The 23,487-nt window shown below is 44.8% G+C and overlaps 1 protein-coding gene across 2 annotated transcripts in view; it reads left to right on the plus strand.

The window, feature by feature from the left end:
- Window positions 1–6,032, plus strand: part of Lmntd1 (lamin tail domain containing 1) — a 214,991-nt gene extending 208,959 nt beyond the window's left edge. For both annotated transcript variants that reach the window (XM_037203992.1, XM_028891791.2), the window contains one exon: window positions 5,869–6,032. In XM_037203992.1, coding sequence (XP_037059887.1) covers window positions 5,869–5,924 — 56 coding nt within the window. In that variant the 3' untranslated portion in view covers window positions 5,925–6,032. The remainder of the gene's footprint in view (window positions 1–5,868) is intronic.
- The last annotated feature ends 17,455 nt before the right edge of the window (window positions 6,033–23,487 follow it).

Genomic DNA, 23,487 nt, shown 5'->3' on the forward strand with positions numbered 1-23,487 from the left:
ATGCTCACTGCTCACAACCTTGATATTCATTCCTCCTTTGACCTCCTTTCCCCTCCATGGAACCACAGAATTTCCCATAAAACACTGAAAGCCCCAGTGTTATCAGAGTTGCTGGTGCCTTCTTGAGAAATAATGCCCACCATACAAGCACCTCTTAGAAGTGGAATGATGGGTTATAATAATTGATAACACTCAGTAGATATTATTAATTTAATAATAATCCATTTTCACAAAACTTCACACTAGTTGTATGTATGCATGTGTTTCCTCAGCTATGAGGTAAGACATGAATCTGGATTGTCAATGTTTCCCTTAAGCAACAGATCCTCTGTCAGAGAGACAGATGGATGACTTTATAATTTTTACCTGAGAATCTCAAGGAATACATCTTGTTATGGTTTTCTCCAGTGAATTACCCTCAATAACCTAGTTTTCAAATAAATTTAGTTTCAACTTTAGCTAAAGCAGCTTTCTGTTGTGATTCAGAAAATATTTCTCTGTGTGTGCACATCCTATAACAACAATTCAAAAAGAGATACACATACCTTGACACCTTTAGGGCCTCCGCTCATTATTATACAGCTATGCATGAAACTATGAATATGCACAGGTAAGTGTGCATCAGAATTACCAGGACTTTCTTCTGGTTTCTATGCAAAAGACAATCACCAACAGACATGTTCTAAATGACTAGGAAAAGAAATTCCTGTGTCACAGGTCCATATCCTTGAAAAAAAATGTATAACAAATTCTTCGAGGGGAAGTTACCTCACATGTTCATCCTCGGGTGGTTTCTTTGGGTCTTTTCTGCTGTGGGCAGTTTGCTGCCGTGAGCACACAGTAACCAGCAAAGAGAAGGCAGACAAACACTGGGCAGATAGCTCAGTCAGTAAAGTGTGAGGACCTGAGTTCTGTACCCCAGAACCTACTTTTTAAAGCCTGGCCTACAGTGAGGGTGTTTATACTTCCCCTCTGGAGAAGTGGGGGCAGAGGAATCCTGGGGCTCACGGTTCAGCTGCCCAGTCAACCTGGCAAGCTCAGGGTTACGAGAGACCTGGCTTCAAAAAAGTAGACAATGTCTGAAGGAAGACAGCTGAGGCTGACCTATGGCCTACACATGCACCATGTGAGTGCGCGCACACACACAGCATGCATACAAACATGCACACACAAGCATGTGTGTGCATACACACATGCACACACACAAACACAAATGATATCTTTTAAGAGACAGATTTGAATATAGGACAGGAGGTATTAGGTTTTAAGGTATTAAGTGTTGTTCTCTTGGTGTGTGTTGGTTGCCTGTACTTACCTGGGCTGTTCTTAGGAAAATCACACTGAAGTCTTTATGTGCTAACCAGAAGTTCAGGGATGGAGCCACAGAAACGATGCAAAGGTGGGATGGTGTGGCTGGTGTGTTCAGGACTTTCCTTGTTGGTGTGACCAAGAGTGACTTCAGGGAGGGTTTGTTTGGCAGTGACTATGGAGGCAGGAGCAGCCTGGCAATGGTAGCGGAAGCCTTAGCTGTTTCCTCACAGCTGAGAGGGTCAGAGCACGGAAAGGACATTGCTAGTCCCAGCTGGCTTCCTCTTTTTTTTTTGTTCTGTCCGAGACCCCAACGGTGCGATGGTGACGCCCACCTGTAGGGTAGGTCTCGTTCCCCAACTTGTCCTCTCAGGAACTGCCCTCACAAACAGCCAAAGTACGCCTCACTAATGCCTGGGTATTTACTAATTCACTCAGTTTGGTGATGAAGATTTTCATCACAGCTAGAATATCTACTGATATTTTCTATGCTCTTGAGTGTTTTTAAGAATTTTTTATTTATTTATTTTTATTTGTGTGTCTGAGTAAGTGTATGCAGTGTGTGTAGTATCTGTGGAGGCCAGGAGAGGATGTCGGATCCCCTGGAACTAGAGTCACGGGCAGTTGTGAGGCTCCTGATATGGTTGCTGAGAAACAAATTCAGGCCCTCTTCTAAGGCACCACGTGCTCTTAAGCACTTAGCCATCTCTCCCGGAACTGGTTTGCAATGGAAAAGGGAAGCAGAAGGAAGCCGCGAGGCATCCTGGGAGGAATGCTGTGTGGGGCTGAAGTTTGCTGGGCACAGAGTCACTGAATGAGGAGGAGGCCATTCACCAGCAGGTGTGTTTGCAGCATCCTGCCCATGGTCCTGTAGCATAGTGGTTCTCAACCTGTGGGTCGAGAGCTCTTTGGGGTCGCATGTCAGACAGCCTGCATGTCAGATATTTACATTACAATTCATAACTAGCAAAATTACAGTTATGAAGTAGCCATGAAATAGTTCTATGGTTGGGGTCCCCACAGCATGAAGAGCCGTATTAAAGGGTCTCAGCGTTAGGAAGGTTGAGGACCACTACCAGAAGTGCTGTCTTCTTCCAGTGTTGGCGTAAGTCTGTGGACGGCTTTCTCAGTGTCCTCCTGCACCTAGGCTTAGCAGTGAGAAAGTCCTGACAAGGGTGACAGGGAGCCAGGGTATGCGCCTGTTGTGGTTTGGACTGTCCCCCATGGCAAGTTTAGGGGTGGAGCCTCCTGGAGGAAGTGAGATCACTGGGTGGACTTAAAGTCCTGACAAGCTGGCCTCTTCCTGTCTGCTCCCTGCTTCCTACCTGCTGATATTCACCACGACCAGCCGCCTCACGCTGCTGCCGCAGCTAGCCCTTCTTCCTTTAGTTGCTTCTTGTCAGGTGTTGGGTACATGGACAGAGTTGGTTACTGGACAGTCTTTACATCGCATACTGCTGAAGGCACTTGACCCATCAGCCGGATCCATGTTGCAGTCTGCAGTGAGAATTCATTTTGATTGTGCACTGTACGGCTGCTGCCATCTTCGGCATCAATGTTGTTGTGGCAATAACAGTTTATCATCCCTTCTGAGGTTGCAGAGCCGCACATTGAAAGCCACCTGTTAGAAAATAAATGAATCCAGAGCCTGAGGCAACAATAAGATGCTGAAAGTCTCATCAGCATAGGGTCTGTACCCCAAGATCACACCTGGGGACTTCCCTTCAGCTGGACTCGTGCCGTTACTCCTTACAGGTCCTTAGAGGTGGCTTCTGTCTTGGGATCAAGGTATTCCCCATAAGAAACTGCTTCCAGTGCAGGTTTGGTATGGATTCCCTTCTGTGTCAGGCTACCATCGCTTGTTGTTGCTTGTTTTCTATGGTCTAGATTTACTGTACTAAGAATTTGGAATGTCTGCATTCCTATTTCCATGGCTGGCAGTGTATTCGTCTCGTGTGTGTGTGTGTGTGTGTGTGTGTGTGTGTGTGTGTGTGTGTGTGTGTGTAGATAGCTTAGTGAGTCAAGTGCCTGCTGTGTAAACGTGAGGACCTGAATCCACCTCTAGGGCCGTGTGAACAGCCAAGCATGGTGGCACACACCTATAACCCTAGTTCCCGGGTGGGTGGTGATGGACTCCATAGGACAAAAATCTGTGAATCTCTATAAAGAAGTTTTAAACAACAGAAAGCCGACATTTCCTGTGGAACAGAAAGGCTGATTCCTGTCAGAGGGGACGGGAAATGGCGGGAGAAAACACTGGAGAGTGCCCGGTGTCTGTTCACGCCCCTTATCAAACTAAGAACATGTAAACAAAGCTATTGTGCGCCACCCCTGTGTTTGAGAATAACACCACTTCTGCTGAGTTCCAGAATGTGGACTGTGGTTTTATAATAACATTTTTAAAATAAAAAAACAGATGATGGGGGCAGCATGCCGAGCCCCTCCTTACAGATGTTTCTTTAGCAGCCAAATAAGCATTCTGGTATTGTAATCCTAATAAACAGCCAGGCACATAATGACTGGATCTTTTACCTCAAAACATCTCAACACAGCACACATGCCATAAACTACTCTTTAGTGAGGAGAGAGTGTAACCCCACGTATGGAGAATTATGTCATTAATGATCCATTTCCTTATACAATTAAAAATGTAATTTCAGGAACTCAGAGCACTCCAGTTAAATTAAGAAGGGGCTAAACATTTCAATTTCAATTAGCCCAAGAAATTGCCATCACCTTCCAAGATGGAAACACGGTGGCAGGGCTTCCTGGAAGTGTCCGAGGAGCTGCAACCCTTTGTTTCTTGAGATAAGGATTTCCAGCGTCCAAAGCCCTCGTCCTCAGCCCATCCAGACTGCAAGGACATACATGGAAAAGGCCTATTCATGCCCACAGGGTGTTCTGGAGGATGGACAGTGATGTCTTCCTTCTTTCTAGATCTACACCACTGCCTGTGGCAAGCCCCTCAGAGCCCAGTTATAACCCAGCCCCAGAAATGTTCAGGAAGTGTACACCGTCCCGTACCAAATAGAATCCTGATTCACTGGGTTCAGGAAATTGTCAGTGGCTGAGAAAATCACTGCTGATGATGTTTCTGCACCATGGTGGGCTTCCCTGCCTATCACATCCTCACAGCTGAGACCTGGGGTGGTTCTTTGTAATCAAACCCTAGCAAAACCTGGTAATTCTGAATTGTCAGGTATGCCTGGGGAGCTTTCCCTCTTCCCAGAGTAGTTCACTGTTGTTCAAGAATGTTCCGTCTGGTTGGTTGGTGTTGGTTTTTGAGAGTAAGTCTTACTGTGTAACCCAGGCAGGCCTGGAATTACTGTGTAGCCAGTGACACATTAACTCTGGCATCTGGGGGTCTCATCTCTGCCCCTGTGGTGGGATTGAAGCATGCGTCACCACACCAGCCTACACTTAGAACATTTGCTTTCTTATTTTTCACTTTGCAAGTATAATATGTGATCTCATCTCTGACACAGAAGTAATCTGTGCTGGGTGTCATTCAGTCCACCCTTCTTCAGTTTGATACACTGGTTCATATGTAAACACTGTGTTTATACATTATGACCTTCAGTTCCACTCAAATACCATCATCTCTCCTAGGTTCAAGGTTCACCCACAGACTTAACCAACATCAAATTTAACCAACCACAGAATAAAATATTCAGAAATAAAATGCTAACCTTATACATTATCATTATTCCTTAAAGAACAGTACAATGCCACACAGGACTATATATGGTATTTTACAAGTACTGCAGACAGGTTAAAGTGTGGCTGTACAGAAGAAAGGTGTGGGTTATATGCAAAGTCGGCCGTTTTATACAAGAGCCTTGAGCATCAGTGAGAGCGGAAACCAAGCCCCACAGGTGCCTGAGAGTGAAGAGCACACGTCACCTCACCCTTGACTAAGATGGCAGATAGATGACAGGGTGTCCTCTTCCATCCGCACATTTCCCTGCATCTCCCCCTGCACCACCCCCCCATCACTGTCTCATTGAGCACACTTAAGTGTGGAAACCACTGGGGAAATACTATAATCTGCGTGTTGTTCTATAATCTCTGCTTTAAAAATGTTACTCAAGAGGCTATCACGGTGCTTATGAGTTCAAAGCCTGCCTGGGCTGCCTGGAGGCAGCTTGGTGCCATCTCCAAAAACTTATAAATAAAAAGAGACTGGAGATGCAGCTCGGTACAAAGCACATAAGTGCATTCAGTCTGCAGTGCTGGAAATACGTTGCACACACACACACACACACACACACACACACACACCTTCCACAGTTAGATTCTTCTCTCAGTTTTGACTATATTTTGAGGATGTCCCCTTTTAAATTACTCACTGATAGCTTGGACTTCATAATAACTGAAAACTACTTTACTTGAGTAGTTACTAAGCTACTTGCTTCAAGTCTCTGTAAGCACTGCCTTCAAACCACAGATTTCCTCAAATTAAAGAAAACCTCGATGCTGTTAGTGCATGCTAAAATTGGCTTTTCTGTGAAAAGTCAACAGGTGGGCATCGACCTGAACCCCTGCCCTTTTTATTTTTAGAGACCAAGAAAAAGAAATCGAAGGCAGAAGAAAATAGAAAACATCTCAGCATGTGAAGTAAGTCACATTGCAAACTTGCTTTCTCTATAGAAAAACAATACCACAATAATTAGAATAAAGTTTTTGAGGGTCTCACTTCATGGCCAAAGCTGGCCTCAAACTTATGTTAATCCCCCAGCCTCAATCTCCTGATGTAATAAGGTGTTTGGAATACCTCAGAAAATGGATTGTTCTTTTTTCCTCTCTTTGTTTTTTGAAAAGACAGGATCTGGTGACATAGAACTCTGGCTGGCCATCTTCCAGAACTGCCCATCTGCTATGTAGAATATGCTGGCCTCCAACTCACAAAGATTCCACCTGCCTCTGCCTCCTGAGTAGTGAGATTAAAGTTGTGCACCCCAACACCTCGTGGCATTCCTGTACTCTCTCGCTGTCTCTCAGACATTTCTATGGCTTCTGGATCCATCAGGTTTTGTCTTCTTGTTAAATCAGGTACTTTCTAAGGGTGAGAAATAATTTACCCCAGATCTTCATTTGATCCTTGTTGGTAAGTAGCAATATGCCACTGAAATCTAGAGTTTACTCTACATGTAAACCAGCATGATTCATTCTGTGTGAGCAATGTGTCATTAGTTACATACCAGAAACTCCTCTGTCCTAGGGGCCTGCAGGGCTGTGTACTGGAACATTTTTAATGATATTGAGGAGTGGGAATGCCATCTTCTGTCGTCCAGCTCCTAAGGCTCAGCATTGTTTAGGCATTCACCTTTGGGGTTGATTCATCTTTGTTTCATTAGATCAACACCCAAGTTACTGAGTCCAGCAAAGGCATTGAGTTGGTGTCAAGGCAAATGGCCCCCAGAGGCCCCAGCATTTGAATCTTGATCTGTAGTTAATGGAGTTGTTTGGGAAGGATCAGGAGCTGGGACCCTGTTGGAGGGGTTGCATCACTAGCTTTGAGGTTCCTAAAGCCCACACCAGACCCAGGTAGCTCTTTCTGCCTCACGGCTCTGTCTCAGGATGTGGGTTCTCAACTACCACTCCCACGCCATGCCTGCCTGCTGCCATACTCCCTACCATGACCATCATGGACGCTAGCCCTCTGGAACTGTAAGCTCAAATAAACAGTTCTTTGTAAGTTGTCTTGGTTGTGGTTTTGTACCACAGCAACAGAGAAGTATGTAAGCCAGGCAGGTGGTTTTGCTTTTAAGTGATTACCCTAAAAGCTGAGGACAAATTCACACCTGCAACCAGTGAGTCTCCTGTATCTGTTCTTTATTTGGCTGTGGGCCATCCCTTGGTTTAAGATCGGAAACACGGCATGCTTAGCCTAACCTTGGCCTGTGCATCGGACCAGACAGTCTTCCTGTCCCCCAGCTGATGTCCCCTTCTGTCCCTCGTATGTACCAGAGGTTGTCTCCGGTTGCTGGGCTCTCCAGTCCCTTCCAGATTGTCTCTCTCTAGCCCTCTCCAGTCACCTCCTCTTTTATAGACACAGCTCCCTTTCTCCTGCAGCACTCCCTTGACTGTCCTGGAAAATGAGATGGCTATAGACTCACCATTCAAAACTCACTCCTTGGGTCCTTTTTATAGACTTGGAGACAGTTATCTGAAAATGTAAATCACTCGCATTAACTGGTGACCAACAGCCAAGCCAATGCTAAATTCCCCATGGTGTTTATACATGGGGGGGCCACTGAATCCAGCCTTGGCTCCCACTCATGTCATACCTGTCCCCAGAGATCTGGGCTCCTGCCTGCCCCAGGACCTGCTTCCTCCACTTGCCTTGGTCCTTAGTTCTGTGGCTGAAATGCAAAGGCTGCAATCTGAAATCCCAGTGTGAAGATTCTGCTGTTTGTAGCCAAAGCCAACTGAGTGTGGACCCTACACAGCCTCTGGAGAGAGTGTTCTGTCCTAGACAGGAGCCAAGTGAGGTGGGTGATCTGTCTCAGTTTTTTAAAAAGGAATGTTGTGATTCATCTTATGGCATATTAATGGACTGACTTGAGCAAAGGTATTGAGGCTTTGACAGTCTTCCTCAGTGCTGTTCCTTGACTGTGATGGCTACAGACTTGTTCCTGAGTTAGTCAGTAGCTTTGGTTTGGTTTGGTTACAATCTGCTCTGCTTTGAAAAGTTCAAGGTCTCTTACCTTTCACTGTCTTCTCTCCACGCCCACTGCTAGTGTCTCTAGGACGGACTAGCAGTGTACCTTCAGAATATTTCTGAGGCCTTCCCAGGAGCAAAATTTTATTTCTTCATTTTATCTGTCAGTGAATGACAGCTGCTGGGTCTGCTGTCCATTCCGAGGCAAAGCCATGGCTCCTGTGGTTCTTATTGCCGTTCCTGAGCCGTCCTGGGTGAGCCAGTGCTGTGCCCTTGTGCAGTTTCAGGCTTTCATTATATTGCCTGAGACCACAAGGAAGGCAAGTGTATAGCCAAGGAAACTTTAGCTCCCAGAGCAGAAGTAACTAACTAAAGTCATTTAGGCAGTAGGGAGCAAATTAGGGTGGAGTCTCAGCCTAATACCTGTGCCCCACCACGTGGGCTATAAGATTATCTCTATCTCACTGCCCTACCTTACGGCACGTCCAGAAGGATACAAACACTACATTTTAAAGAGAGACTAGAAGAAAAAATTTTAAGCTTTATTTTTTATCTTCAGTTATAGGCAGGGGGTAAGTAATGTGCATGTGAGAGCAAGTTTATCCTCAGAAGCCAGAAGAGAGGTCAGATCCTCTGGACCTGGAGTTCTAGACACGAGCAGACTGACTTGGGTGCTGGGAACCTAACTTGGAACTGAACTCAGGTTCTCTTCAAAAGCAGTACGCACTTAACCCAGTGAGCCATCTCTCCAGCCCCTACAAGAAACATTCTCATCCCCAAAGGAGTCGGCTACTCTGAGAGTCTTAGCGGTGCAAAATACTGCAAAGATCCAGGTCTCCCCTCCACTGTTACTAATTCAATAGGTTGCCTATTATTGAGACAAACACAAGCAAATCCAATTTCTGCCCCAGGGTCTTGGCGAAAAGCATTTCTGCATGATAGTGTGCGCAGTCTTGCTGGCAGACCTGTTTTCACTCAGCACGTGGCTCAGCTGTGATTGATCTGGTGGAGATGCAGATACTCTAAAGAAGAAACTCTAGTCTCTCAGTTTAACTCTCACACTGTTGAAACAGTAGACTCCAGAAAAAGGAGAATTTCCCAGGAATCTCCTGATGGAGAAGGGAAGGGCATCAGCCAGGGGGAGCTTATCTCTGGGAGAGATTTCACACAGTTCTGACAACTTGTGAGACCCATTTACAGTGAGTGATAAGTCCTTCTGTGAGCCAAGCTGGCCATTGATCCTTATTGTCCAGAGCCCACTCTGGATGTAGGGTGTCCTTACAGCCTGCAAGGACCCTCTTTCAGCCCTTGACAACATCAATAGTTTCTCCTGGGCTCAGTTTTCCTAAGTGAGATGTTGAGATACAACAGCTGAGAAAGAAAATGTCCTGTATCCCTTACCGTGACACCTTGTTAAAGACATTTGAAAATGTCATGGTCACACTTCCTGGTGGCAGTGTGTATTTTATATATATATATCTTCTTATCTCTGCACTAATTGTATTGTTTTCTTTCAGCCCCGAAGTGATACATCAGTTTCCAAAGTTCTTCAGTTGACATTTCACCAGGATCTGTTTTCCACCGTGGTTACCATTGGCTGCCTGTGCTCATCCTGGCTACCCGACTTCTCCCTATTGCATCACAGTGTGCTGTGTGGGAAGAGTGAAGGGGCCAGCAGGCTGGGCTCTCACCATGCTGGTTAAAGACACTGCATGGTTTAAAGACAGCAGAATGCCGGTATCTGCAGGTTTTCTTCCACAGACGAGACCAGAGCTCAGGCAGCCCTGGGCTGAGGCCTCCTGCCTAGACATTACAGAGGCCTCAGCCTGGCCCAGGAGGGAAAACAAAGCTTGTGTCCTTTTTGTTCCATTTTAAAAGTGTTACCTGGTTCCTGTAGGTCTGGGGTATACCTTAGACATCCCAAGGAAAAGCTAATTTGGTACCAACATAAAAGGAACGAGAGGTCAAAGCATTTGGTTAACTGGTAACCTACCCTAGAACCATTTTGATCTTCATGTTCAAAGCCCAGGATAAGTGATACTTGTAAAATAGCTACAGTCTTAGGAGTTGGAAGGTTCTGCCCAGCTTGAATCAGCATTAAAGCTGTCACCTAAACGTGCACGACACAGAGCTGAGTTAATGGGAGAAAAAATGAATAATAAAACCTTGGCAAAGGCAAAAACAGCACAAAGATTATTCATCCACCATGATTTCCCTACACATGTGAGTGTAACATGATTCTTGCTCCAGGATTACCATGCACATGAGTACATTGCTTCCGTGTCCCTCGGACCAAAGCATCTAACAGAGACAACTCGAGGGGAGAAGAATGTGGCTCAGCCATGGTCTCTGCTCTTGAACAGACCACTGGGCATGTCACAGAGAAGTTGCTTCACTTCTTAGAAGACAGGGAGCAGAAAGAAGAAACGTACGGGAAATGGCCAGGGTGACAGCCCTAAGAACCCACCTCCGGCATTGCACTGCCTCTGATGGTACTTTCATTATTAATCCATCAAGAAATGAGTTCATCCACCAGGCCAAAGTCTTCCCTGTCTTTGGAAGCATCATCACAGATACACCCGATGGTACGCTTCACTAACCCCTCTGAGTTTTAGTATAATTGAGTAGACAATCATAACTTGTAGACAGACTTTCTTCTCCACAACCTACCCCAAATAACTACATGGAGACTTCTTATTAATTCTGAAAGTTTGACCTTCAGCTTAGACATGTCTCAACTACCTCTTATAACTTACATTAACCCATTTATATTAATTACATTCTATCATATGGTGTTACCTCTCTTTATCTTGCACTTCCTGTTTCCTCTCTGTCTAGCTAATGACCCTGCCCTTCTTCTTCCCAGAATCCTCTCTGTCCATGGAAGTCCCACCTAACCTCTTTCCAGCTGTTGGCTGTTCAGATTTTATTACACTAACCACAGCAATACATCTTCACACAGTATGAAAATGACCCACAACTAAGCAGCACAGTGAATTCTCCAAGACCTAATCCCAGTCTCTTTCTAGAAGTGACATTAGAAAAGTCCCTGAATAGCTCAACTGTACATTTTTATAACAATTGAAGCACATTTCTAGTCTTCATATTTATTTATTCAAGATAGTACCCATCAACAGATAAATGGATTTTTAAAATATGTGATTCTTACTTACTGAGCTCTAAAAAATGAGATTCAGACACATCAACATGAGTGAACTAACATAAGCGAGACACAAAGAACAAGTAGTGGGGAGGGGGAGGTACTTTATCTCTCAGTAGAGAAATCCAAAGAGCTAGAGAGCACAGCCCAGCTTTCCAGGAGTTTGTGGTGGAGAAAGAGGATGGGGAACTACTTAATGGGCACAAAACCTGTGGGGGTAGTGAGAAGGTTCTAGAAGTGGGCAATAAGAGAATAGCTGTCTGGTGTTGTGGATGGGCTTAATGCTAATATACTGAATGTTTAAAAATGGTCAGAGTTGGGTACCAACATCTGGCACATGTTTAGCATCTCCTAGGTGAGAAGAAGCCACACCACAGTCTAGAGTATCTAAGAAGATCTCCCCACTTGACAAGGTTCTTTCTCATGTGTACTGCTGGGTCTAAATGTTCACAGAGGCACCAGCAATGTGGGGTGGAGTAAGACAGTCTAACTCCCGAGCTACACAGACCATGTCATCTCTGCACTCTCCAGACGCGGGTAGACCTGCACATTTTCAGAAAATTGGCCCACTTTGTGCCAAGGTGTGCCATAAGGCATCACCTTTGAATCCCAAGCTGGCTAAATTGTGTGGGCTGTTCTGTTCCATGGCTGCTATAGTGACAGAGTCACCACAATCCTTTGGAGAAACTAGAAGGAATCCTAAGAATGTTCAGTAAGTGTTGACTTTTCTTGGCTTCTGATTTCTTCAGCTATCTGCATTTGTGATGACTCAACTTTGTTCACTCTGGAAATGAACACACTGCCAGAAAGGCCTTTGACTTTGGCTCATGAGCAGTCTCCTAACAGGCTTCCCCAAACCCTTTTCCTCAAAGATTTGTGGTAAAAACACAGAAAACAAGGGTCTACATAGGCTTCAGGTATCTCTAGTTACCCCTCTTGTGGGCAGAGGCTTCCTAGATCCAAACAGGCCTGTCTCAGGTTTTCCTTATGTTTGAGGATTGCATTGTCAGGATGTTTTCTTCCGTCTCTGAGTAATTGGTGCTTTGTCAAGAGGCTGTCTCCTCTGAATACATCTGCACTATCATTTTTTCCACCAGTGGTCAGAATGTGGTCTGTGTGCTGCTCACTCCTGTGAAGTGTGTTCTGAAAAGTATAGCCCTTGGTCCTTGCAAGAGCCAAGTAAACCCTCAACTCTGGGGTCCTCAGTAGATTCTTTTCAAGTTACATCGGTAAGCATGACCTTCCAGGACAACGTTCCACTGTCCTCCTGTACTAGGAGTGTCCCCTAGGATGGAGGGGTCTGGATGAGGTTAGCACATGTCCACACCCACACAGGAACATTTAGGGGTCATAACCTTGCAGCACCCTGTTTCCCTAAGCTGCTCTGAATGAATTGGAATGCTCAAGAATTGGATTGAGTTCAGTTTCAACAGGTTTGGAGAGCTGCAAACGGCTTCTGCACTGCCCAGCAAGGCTGCAGATGTGAGGCTGTCCTCAGTCTCCATCAGCTTTTCATTTCTGTATAAATTAAGTGCCAGCTCCCTGGATGGCCCTGGGGAGTGCAGCTTGCAAGGGTTAAGTCAGCTTTTGAGCCAGCCTGGATGTATAAAGCCCTGCATTTCACCCCCAATACTGCATAAACGAGCATGGGAGCAAATGCCTGTGATCTCAGCCCTTGGGAGACAGGCAGGAGGCTCAGGAGTTCAAGGTCATCCTTGGCTACACAGTCGGTTCAAGACCAGCCTGGGCTACTAGAGCCCCTGTCTCAAATAAACCAACAAACAAAAATTAGAAGTTTAAAAGGCTGGGGGGGGGAGCTTAAAAAGTTTATCACTTGCCCTCTCCCATAATGGGAGCCAGGGCTTTTTTTTTTAGGAAGTTGAGTTTCCCTCCTTTGAAAAAGGAGGAATAAGAGAAAAATTACAGCTACTTGCAGAAGAATAAATTACACATTATACACTTGTCTAAAACTTACAAATGTTAGGCAAACTGGTAACAGGACAAAGAGCCCAAGGGATATTTTCTGAACCAGTTTTTTATTTAAACAGAAACATTTTTTAAAATAAATTCTGGTTTCTTTGCGGTTTTATCGGTAATCTTTGCACAGACTCTCAGTGTGAAAGTCTAAACTGTTGACTCAAACCAACAAATTTATAAGCATATCAAAGATTTGGAAGAAACATGTTGAAGTCAGTGCATCCACCTTTGTATCTTGGTCTCATGTCCTTTTGCTCTTGGTGATACTGTGTTGTTGTCATTTTGTACCAAGTGTGTGGCAGTGCAGGACTTATAAACAGCTCAGACACCACTGGACCAAATCCTCCACCATTTGTTTCCATTCATTTATGGATCACTAAGTTCGTCCCCATTGTTTCCTGTTGTAAACGATGCTTTAAGAAACATTGGTGTGTAGACGGATTTTTCTTTGGGCTGCCAGTGCCCAGGACCATTAAGAATATACAGCAGATGACAACTGATATTCAACAAGTTGACCTATGAGATGACTAATTCTCTGATGGGGAGTCCCACTTGGCAAAGACTGTGGGGGTCACTGACTCTGAATCTGTTTGTTTCTGTCTGTAATTCTCTCATGGGCTGTCACAATTCCTCCCTAAAAAGAACAGCTGTGGGACTCTTTCCACAGTCCATTGGTAGTGTTTTACACTTTCTGGGCACACTTAGAGCTGTGGATGGTCAGGAAGATGATTTCTGCTTAATCTGTATAATTCTGACGAATAGAAATAACACTAGGATACTTTTCATACCTGAGATAGGAAAGTAGCAGTATTCTCAGTCATAAAGGTCTTTGATTGAGACACTGGAGCGGTGCTGTGCCGAGTGTGCCGCAGCCCGCAGCACCTGGGAACAGCCTCGGAGCCTCAGAATGCTGTTGACAAAGGATAATGAATGTAATTGTCAACAGCTGTGCCTCTAAATAAGGAGGAAGACACAGACAGTCCCCCGGCTCTGCACCTGGGGGCTGAGGCGCGCTGAGAAGATTCTGGTCTGGCTGTGGAGACAGGAGGGGCTCTTGGGAAAGTGGAAACTGTGATTAAAACCACTTCTCGTCTGCTCACTGTAGGAAGAGTAGGAGGGACGACTTGTTTCTGACTTGTTACTGTCACTCAGGCCCCAGCATCTGACATTTAACCGGTTCTGTCCAAAAGAATGAGAGACAACCCAACTCAGGAGACACATAGTGGGTCAACACAAGTACCAGTGCCTGGTCAGCTGTTTGTGTTGTTTTAGCTCTTACAAGTAATTCTTTGTTTCCTCATCAAAGTAAGATGACAGTCTTAGAACTTTAAGAATAATGATCTAGACAACTAAAAATATAATTACTGGGAAATGTAAAATTAAACCTGGTGGAGACAGTGGACCTGGTGACTTGGGATCAATGTACAGCCCCATCTGGTCACAGCATGCTCTCTTCCAGGGATTCTAGTTGAACTCAGCCTGGTAATCACTTCACCTCACAACTGCCAAACATATACTTTCTGAAGATCTCGACTTTACAGCTTGAAATTCAAAGCAAGGGATGAGATGTTGGGTCTTTGTCGTCTCCATTTAATCCTGTTCTTCATTCTGAGCTGCCTCCCATGCAGACTCACCGTCACCATGGGGAAAACTCAACTTCAGAACATTGTGTGTCATGGCCCAGCTGCAGCCAGGGTCTGAGCTGCTGTCTGTGGCTCCTTTTACCACCAGGGGCTGCGTGGATGCCTAAGGTCTGGACAGTCACTTGAACCATGTTGCTGCCACCAAGGACAGACTCATCTGGGTGGCCTGTGCTGCCACCAGGACCATGGTGATGTCCAGGCCCAAGCTGCTGCTGAGGACCATGTTTGAGTCTGTGGTTCTGCTGCAGCTGGGTCTGTGATGGTGTCCATGGCCCGTGTTGCTCTGGGGGATCATAGGAACCATGCATGTTGAAATTGCCAAGGGAGGGCCATGCTGAGCCAGCCCTGACACTCACTGGATAGCTGGCCCAGCCCCTTGCCACTCACTGCAGCAAAATAGTTGGCCACACACACCCCCACCCCCCGTGGGAGAGCTGGCCCCACCCCTCACCATGGGTGTGGGAGAGCTGTCTCTGCCCCTTGCCTGAGGTGGGTGATCCCAATGTCCTAGACCACCCAGCTCAGCTACCACCCAGACCTGCATCCTGGGCCTTGGGTTGTCCCACCCTAATATCTCCTCCATCTATGACCTGCTGGAGTGTGTGAGGGACTGGTCCTGTGGACCGATAACTCCAGGATCCCCATGACTCGGCAACAGCAGGACATCCGAGAGGAGTTGGGTGAGGGTCCAGTGGTGATGGTGTGTGCACCAGAGGCCTTGAACCAGACCAACGACTCCTTGCAATGAACATTTGCGGGTGGGGCTGACTGGGCAAAGGGTACACTGTCCAACACCCAATGCCACTAGGATGAATGATGAGGTTTTGGAAAGACGGAGGAGCGAGGTGGTCTTTTGTTTGTTTCTAATTGATTTTGGGGGGATGCTGAAGGGGTCAGGGGAGGATATTGAGGAACTGGGAGGTGAAAGGGATTGGGGTACATGAGGTGAAATTCCCAAAGAATAAAGAATTGTTATTTAAACCTCAATAATGCCCCCCCCTTTTTTTTGAAATGGGCTCTCACTAAACCTAGAGATAGGCTGGCTGGCCAGAGAGCCTCGAGGATCTGCCCTCCCAGCAATGGCGTCACAGACACGTGTCGTTGCGTGCCCGAGTGGTGGGGATCTGACTTCATATGTCGTCCTGCTTGAAGAGTAAACACTTCGCCCATTGACCCAGCTTCCCAGCTTCCCAATGAAGGCTGGTTAAGTAGAAACCTTCAGGAATTTATTTTTCTTTTATATATTTTCACACATATGTGATATGTCATTGATAAAAATATATATTAGCATTTTTCCTATAGATGTAGTACATGTGGAGAGAGAGAAAGGGGAGGAAATGGTGATGTGCCTGTGGTTTGAGTATGTGCCCACTAAGGATTTGGTTGGAAGGAAGTCTTGAAAACACTGATCAAGATGCCCTGTCCCATCTCAGCTGTCTCCCACAATTCCCCTTCTAGGAATTGAAAGGACATGTACTGGGATTTAACCCGTTATCTGTGCACACTTAACTTAGCAATAAAGATCTAGATGACACAGTAACTTTAAAGCTTGGCTTTATTGTCAGATCATCCAAATTTTTCCCAAGGAATCTTAGCATTTGTGCACAAACACTGCCCAGTGACAGCACAGACATCTGGAAATGACTTTAAAACACCAAGCCCCATGAATCAAATTTTGGTTCAGCAAATCCTTTATCCATTGAAGATCTAAAATGGTAATGTACAAAGCTCCGGAAGTAATAGATCCAGTGTAGAAAGACCTGCCTGCTTAGAGGTGTATCACACGAGACTGGACTGCTAAATCTTCACCCAAGGCCAAAGGCTGGAATCAGACAGAAATCTGAGGGGGGCTGGAGAGGTCTTGCAGGAAGACTTGAGTTGAGATCCCAGCAGCCATGTTGGGAGGCTCATGACCTATAACTCTAACTCCAAGAGATCTAACGCCCTCTTCTGGCCTCTAAGAATAATGCATTCACATGTACATGCCTACACATAGACACACTCAAAATGAATCTTTTAAATCTAAGAGTAACAAGGCACAAAATAAGTATACCTACTTTGTGAGTTTGAAACACATTACTGCCATTGTATATTAACTGGCAAATACCTGTTCTCACAACTGTGCTTTGTGCCATAAACAAACAGTGGGAGTTTGATTTCAAAATGGGATCCAGGCTCAACTGCAAAGAAGAGGGGGTATGATTCCCTGGTTTTGTCTTGTTTTGTTTTTCATTTTATTTTGCATTCCATGAATTTTGAAATTGTGCTTGGTTTATATGTCCATTTTATTTGTCAGTTATTGAACTAACATGACTTACCATTTGTCATTTTGCTACAAGCAAATTTTTGAGGAAATAGTACAAAAAGCAAGTTGCTTTATAGAAAATTCAGAGATTATTTTCTGGATACACAGTGAGAGATGTACTTCAAGTACATTTAAATGTCTTGATTTTTTAAAAAAAAAAAATGACTTGAAAATCCAATAATATTATAATGCTAGTTCCTGTAGCCACTTGGTGAATTCTGTTTTGTGAAATCCAGTAAGAGCCATTTAAATTTAGATTTAATTTTATTCCCAAGTCTCAAAGTCCATATAAAGTGCAATCTAGTCGATTCACTGACCTTCAGAAAGGGCTGCATTTAACATCAGTTTATCCAGACACACCTTTTCTAATGAGTCCCCAGAGTCCTCTGCCATTCTTCTTTACCTTCCTGGCAAAAACACCAACAGAAAACAAACCATCTCTTTACGCTGTTAATAAAAATGAAGGGCCTGCCTCCCCTTCATTCATCGTTTATGTTTTGAGAACGTGTGGTGTGATGCACTACATTGTGTTCCTATTCCAGGCTGGTGTGCCTAGGCCTACATGTCTCTGGTATAGTTCTTTCCACAGGCCTCTGCCCTTTGCAGGTACCTAACTAGATCACCCCTCAGCACTCACCCCCCACCGGTGAGTCCATCTACACAGCTGTATCCACAGCAGTAAGGAATTGTCGGGACAGGAGGCGTCCATGGAGCACCTGCAGGTTTGGGTTAAACCTTTGGATGCAGTTATCCATGGAAGCGGCCTTTCTGAGCACTTTTGCTGGGGTGGGCTCTGCAGCCAGGCAGGCGCCTTTGGTTACCAGCTTCCTGTAAGGAGCCCCAGAAAATTCACTGTTCTCCAAACTGGAGTCGGAGAATCATTTCTTTGCTGTGTCGTTTCTGCTCTGTTTGAGTGAGGAGGTGTTCGTTCTTATCTCTCCAGGAAAAGTCGCACAACGATGTGGCTTTTGGGAAACCTTCCCAGCAGGGTGGCATGCCCTCGTTATCGCTCCCTTCTGCTTCTGTCTTGTAGCACGAACACACTATCAGTTCAGTCGCTGTCAACCACACTGACGATGTCAGTAACTTCCCCAGCTTACCTGATGCTCTGTCGCACAAGCCACCAGTCCCGTGCCTGGTTTCATGTTGCCATTTTGTAACGTAAAGCAGAACTTGACCCCAACCCTCCCCTAGAAATCACCCACACATCTGAAAGCTATGGGGAGAAATCCACAGGTGTTAGCAACCACCCAGCACAGTAGAATATGATTTTAAGGTGTGTTACTTCTGTTTATGTTGCATTTGTTTAACTCTGTGAAGCCGTGTTACTGTGCCTCTGTAAAACACTTGATAGTCTAATAAAGAGCTGAACGGCCAATAGAGAGTCAGGAGAAAGGATAGCCGGAGCTGGCATGCAGAGACTGTAAATAGAAGGAGCCAGAGAAGGAGGAGGACTCCAGGGGCCAGCCACCCAGCTACACAACCAGCAACGGAGTAAGAGTAAGATTTACCGAAGTAAGAGAACAGGAAAAGCTCAGAGGCAACAGGTAGACGGGATAATTTAAGCTAAAGAAAGCTGGCAAGAAACCAAGCTAAGGCCAGGCATTCATAATTAAGTATAAGTCTCTGTGTGTGATTTATTTGGGATTTGGGTGGTGCCTGCCCCCAAAAGTAAAAATCAACCAACAACCACCCATCAATGACATCCTTATAAAGACAAAGCAGGAGTGGAACACAGCGGAGCAGTGATAGTTTGGGTTAAACCTTTGAATGCAGTTATCAAATATTATGAATTGGTCTAAGGATTTTCTTTTCTTTACTGAGATAGAGGTCATACTATTTAACTCAGGCCAGTCTGAAACTCAGTATGTCACCCAGGCTGGCTTTAAATTTGTGGCAAGCTTCATTTTTCATCCCCCCAACATCATCCAAATTATAGACTATAATTAAACGAAGAATTCTACATTATAAGTTTCTTTTCTCAACCAGAGGAGCCCTATCCATAAGTGTAATTTTCTTAATACTTTCTCAAACCTCTCTGGTCATTTTGGAGTTTCTCCCATGGTTCAAATGGTAAATGAAGAACTGAAGAGGACCATGGAGAATGTGCATGCTGGAGAGGGATTAACATCACGGGAAACAGTCACATTGAAGCATGGCTGTTCCAAGAAGAGACTTTGCTCTTTTTAAATAAAAATCATTGACTTGTTTAAAAAAAAAAATAAAGAATCAATATTGTTTCAAAACATAAATGTAATAGAAAAGATTTGGAACAAACCCAAAGGTCTGGCATTTTAGAGACTGGGACATGTTCCCACGATGGAAGCTTCACAGTAAACACAGATACAGGTGTGAAGATGGATTCTTCTATTCATGTCTGTGACATGAAGGCGTGTGTGTGTGTGTCCCCAAGGTAGAGAACCTTTAGTTGACCTCACCTTGTTGTTTTGGAAGCAGGGTCTTGCAGTCTAATCCAGAGCTCACAGGCTCAGCTAGTCTGGTTTACGGGCCTGCTCATGAAAACCCTATCTACCCTCACCTAACCCTCGCTCTTACTGACATCCCAGACCTGGAGTCTTGATGACAGAGTGATAGCTGCCTGGTTTTTGTTTTTCCTGGGTCGTTGCATGTTTCGTTCAAATCCATCTGGCCTCTGCCAGCTCCTTCTGCCCCCTCTAATGTCTCCACAACACATTTAGGAGGCTGTTCTTTGTGGGTCTGGGAGGGGTCCAAGCCCAGGACACTTAGGTACCACTTCTCCTTTTTTCATTTGTTTCTTTTGGCAGACATTGGACTGAACCTCAGCTACGCTTTGATCCCAGCCAACAGCCACCTCGAACAAGTCCTACTCAAGCTTAGTGGAGGCAGTAACCGACTTTAATAGTCCACATTCTAAATGTGACTGGCGAATGGCTCTATCTGTCATCCTAATGGGCTATCACACCGGGAGCGCATATTTTAGCTTAGCTCATTTGCAGGGGTGACAAAGAAATAGTGTGTTCGCAGCTGTGACTTTAAAGGCCCCCTCCCTGTATTGTAAATTTCTCTGCACACTTGCTATGCTTTTAATAATTGAGAACTGAGCCCTGAAGCCTCCATATCCAGGCCCAGGGGACCTGTAATCAAAAGAATGTAACCCGGTCCATGACAGCATCTCTCTGGAGACCCACAGACACTGTTCTAGGAAGGGCAGAGCAGTACAGACACAGCTGCTCTGGCCCCTTCCAGGGCATGGGGAGCAGCTGAGCCTCAGGCACCCTATTCCTGTATCGGTGTCCCTGCAGATAAATGGCAGAGCAAAGGAGGTGGTCGGGCCTGCCGATGTGACAGAAAGTGTTTTTGCAAGCCTTGTGACCTTAAGATCCTTTATTCAAGTGGAGATGGGTAGAAAGGGCTAGTGTTGTTGACTAAAGGACAGGGGAGTAGCTTTATGAACTATGCACAGGTCCATCTTCATTGGGAACTTTACCAAGTAGGCTAGCTCCCTAGACCAGCACAATTCTGTTGGTGGTGGTGGTTAGTCAGTTTGGTTTTTGGTTTGTCAAGACAGGGTTTTTCTATGTAGTCCTGGCTGTCCTGGAACTCACTCTGTAGATCAGGCTGTCCTGGAACTCACAGAGATCCTCTTGCCTCTGCCTCTGGAATGCTGGGATCAAAGGTGTGCACCACCATGCCCAGGCAACCAATGGTGGATTCTTAAGGCAAATACCCTGTAGCATGAATCTTAAAAGAGTCTTATTAATAAAAATCAAACCCAAGCTAGGTATTGGGTTAATGCTGAAAGATCAGAGAAGCAGAACAATCCACAGCCACATCACCTTGTCAATTCCTCAGCTGATCCTGTTTCCTCAGACTGGAAGCCTCTGTGTCCTCATCCGAATGGATCTCAGCTGAACTGCTTCTCGAAAGCCTGAAGTTTAACCTGTACGAGTTCCTGGTCCTCACGCCTTATATACCTTTCTGCTTTCTGCCATCACTTCCTGGGATTAAAAGCGTGAGTCACCATGCCTGGCTGTTTCCAGTGTGGCTTTAAACTCACAGAGATCTGGATGGATCTCTGCCTCCAGAAGGCTAGGATTAAAGGTGTGAGTGCCACCATTTTCTAGCCTCTATGTCTGTCTAGTGGCTGTTCTGTTTTCTGACCCAAGATAAATTTATTGGGGTGCGCCAATATTTTGGGGAACACAATATCACCACATTTCCCCTTTTGTCTAAAATTTTAAAAAAGTTTATAACTAGTACAAGAAAAACTATATCCAATAAGTATATACAGTATATGCAGTCAAGAATTACATTAACAATGTCTAGTCCATTAACATTTGACAGATTCAGACAAAAAACTCCATTATATATATATTAACAATGTCTAGTCCATTAACATTTGATAAACTCAAACAAAAAAATTCATTACTTATTCTATTTAAAACAAGTAGTTCCTTTTAAAAAGTAGATTCAATAATCTTCCTTTTTATCTTATCTTATCCATATTTTCTCTTTTTTTTATACTAGATTCAATAATCTACCTTTTGTCATTTTAATATCTTCCCCCTTTTTCTTTTTAGAGTAGATTCAATGATCTACCCATTTATCCTATTATTTCTTTATCTTTTTTCTCAGAGTAGATTCAATGATCTACCTCATATCTATATTTTTTCTTTTTCTTTTTTTAAACAAAAACTCTGAATCTAATCTCCTTGTTCAGCTTTTTTCCTGACCATTTACAATTAACAACTTGTAACCAACCATCATAAACAATGACAATATCCATAACTCATTAAACAACCAAAAGCCATCCACCCCACCTCTTGGGAATGTGGGCGTTGCATTCTTAAAATTATTTTCTGTTTTCTGGGGTGAAGGCATCTTTAGAGAATCCTGAAAAGAAAATTTGGGGTTAATTGTCAAGTCCTGTAAGAGTTAACTGTATCATTTGTCTCAAGTCCTTGTTCCAGTAGTCTATGAATCTGGATCATCTCAGCTAGCCATCTTGAAATTGTCCTGAACAGTTTGTAGTCCAAAGCAGATCTTTCTGTGGTGTTAATCAGCTTAATGGCTTTACCATAGTCCATGTGTAATCATCTTTCTGGAGTCCTGTCATCCTTTTGAAGATTTCAAAGTTGCTGTTAGGCGTAGCCATGGTTCCCTGCAGACTTTGTGTGTATGCGCGTGCGCCTCCTCTGTGGTTTGGAGAAATCACAGTCTGATAAATGTCTGTCTCTTGGAACCAGGAATGTTCTTCCCTAGAACAGAAAATCTTCACAACAATTTCTCCCCACCATTTGTCTTGCCAAACTTTTCCAAACTGACCTTTGCCGATGCTTTCTTGTAACATGATGGTCCTGGCAATTCTTCTCTGAACAAGCAGCAGTAAACCCTTTGTCCCAGGTAACAGTATCACCACAGTCACCAACACGATGAGAAGAAGCCAGCAACGTAGAGCAGCAGCTGCTGCCTCCATGGTCCCACTGCCACCGTTTGTGCCTGGGCCCTGGCTGAAGCTTCTCTTTAGCAAGCCTCCTAGGCCGGCCTCAAACTTGGGGTCCTCCTGCCTCTGCCTTTTCAGTAAATCCTACAGGTGTGCCCCATCGTAACCGGCCAAGTGTAGCTCAGGTCTGACCTGGGGCCCACAAGGCCACAGGCAAATAACTTTTTCGAGAATTCATACCATGAACGTTGGGCGCCAGATCTAGCATGAATCTTAAAAGGTCTTATTAATAAAATCAAACACAAGCCAGGTATTGGGTTAATGCTGGAAGATCAGAGAAGCAGAACAAGCCACAGCCACCTCACCTATAAGGCGTGAGGACCAGGAACTAGCCTGGTTAAGCTTCAGGCTTTCAAGAAGCAGTTCAGCTGAGATCCATTTGGATGAGGACTCAGAGGCTTCCAGTCTGAGGAAACAGGATCATCTGAGGAACTAGTGAGGTGAGGTAGCTGTGGCTTGTTCTGCTTCTCTGATCTTCCAGCGTTGACCCCAGTACCTGGCTCGGGTTTGATTTTATTAAGACTCTTTAAGATTCATGCTACAGTACCCTCAATGTCGAGATAAAAAGGAGAGGAGAGGGACAACAACCTGGTCTTGGCTGTGTGTTAGACACACAAATGTATTCAACTTATAAAGGTAATTGGGGGGAGCTGTAGGGGTTGCTCAGTGGTTAGAGCACTTGTTGCTCTTGCAGAGGACCTGGGTACAGTTCCCAGCACCCACATGGCAGCTCACACCGATCTGTATCTCCAATTTCAAGGCATAAGACACCTTATTCTGCCTCCACAGGCACTACACTTACATGGTACACATACAAACATGCAGGCAAAACACCCACACACATAAAATATAAATCGTTTTTTTTGAAGTACATGGAGTATATTTATTATCTGTACACTTTGCTATCTACTGGAGTTTACAATGATGGTGGCTACCGCTACCTCA

Source organism: Peromyscus leucopus, chromosome 3 (genome assembly GCF_004664715.2).
Source record: "Peromyscus leucopus breed LL Stock chromosome 3, UCI_PerLeu_2.1, whole genome shotgun sequence".
NCBI lineage: Eukaryota > Metazoa > Chordata > Mammalia > Rodentia > Cricetidae > Peromyscus > Peromyscus leucopus.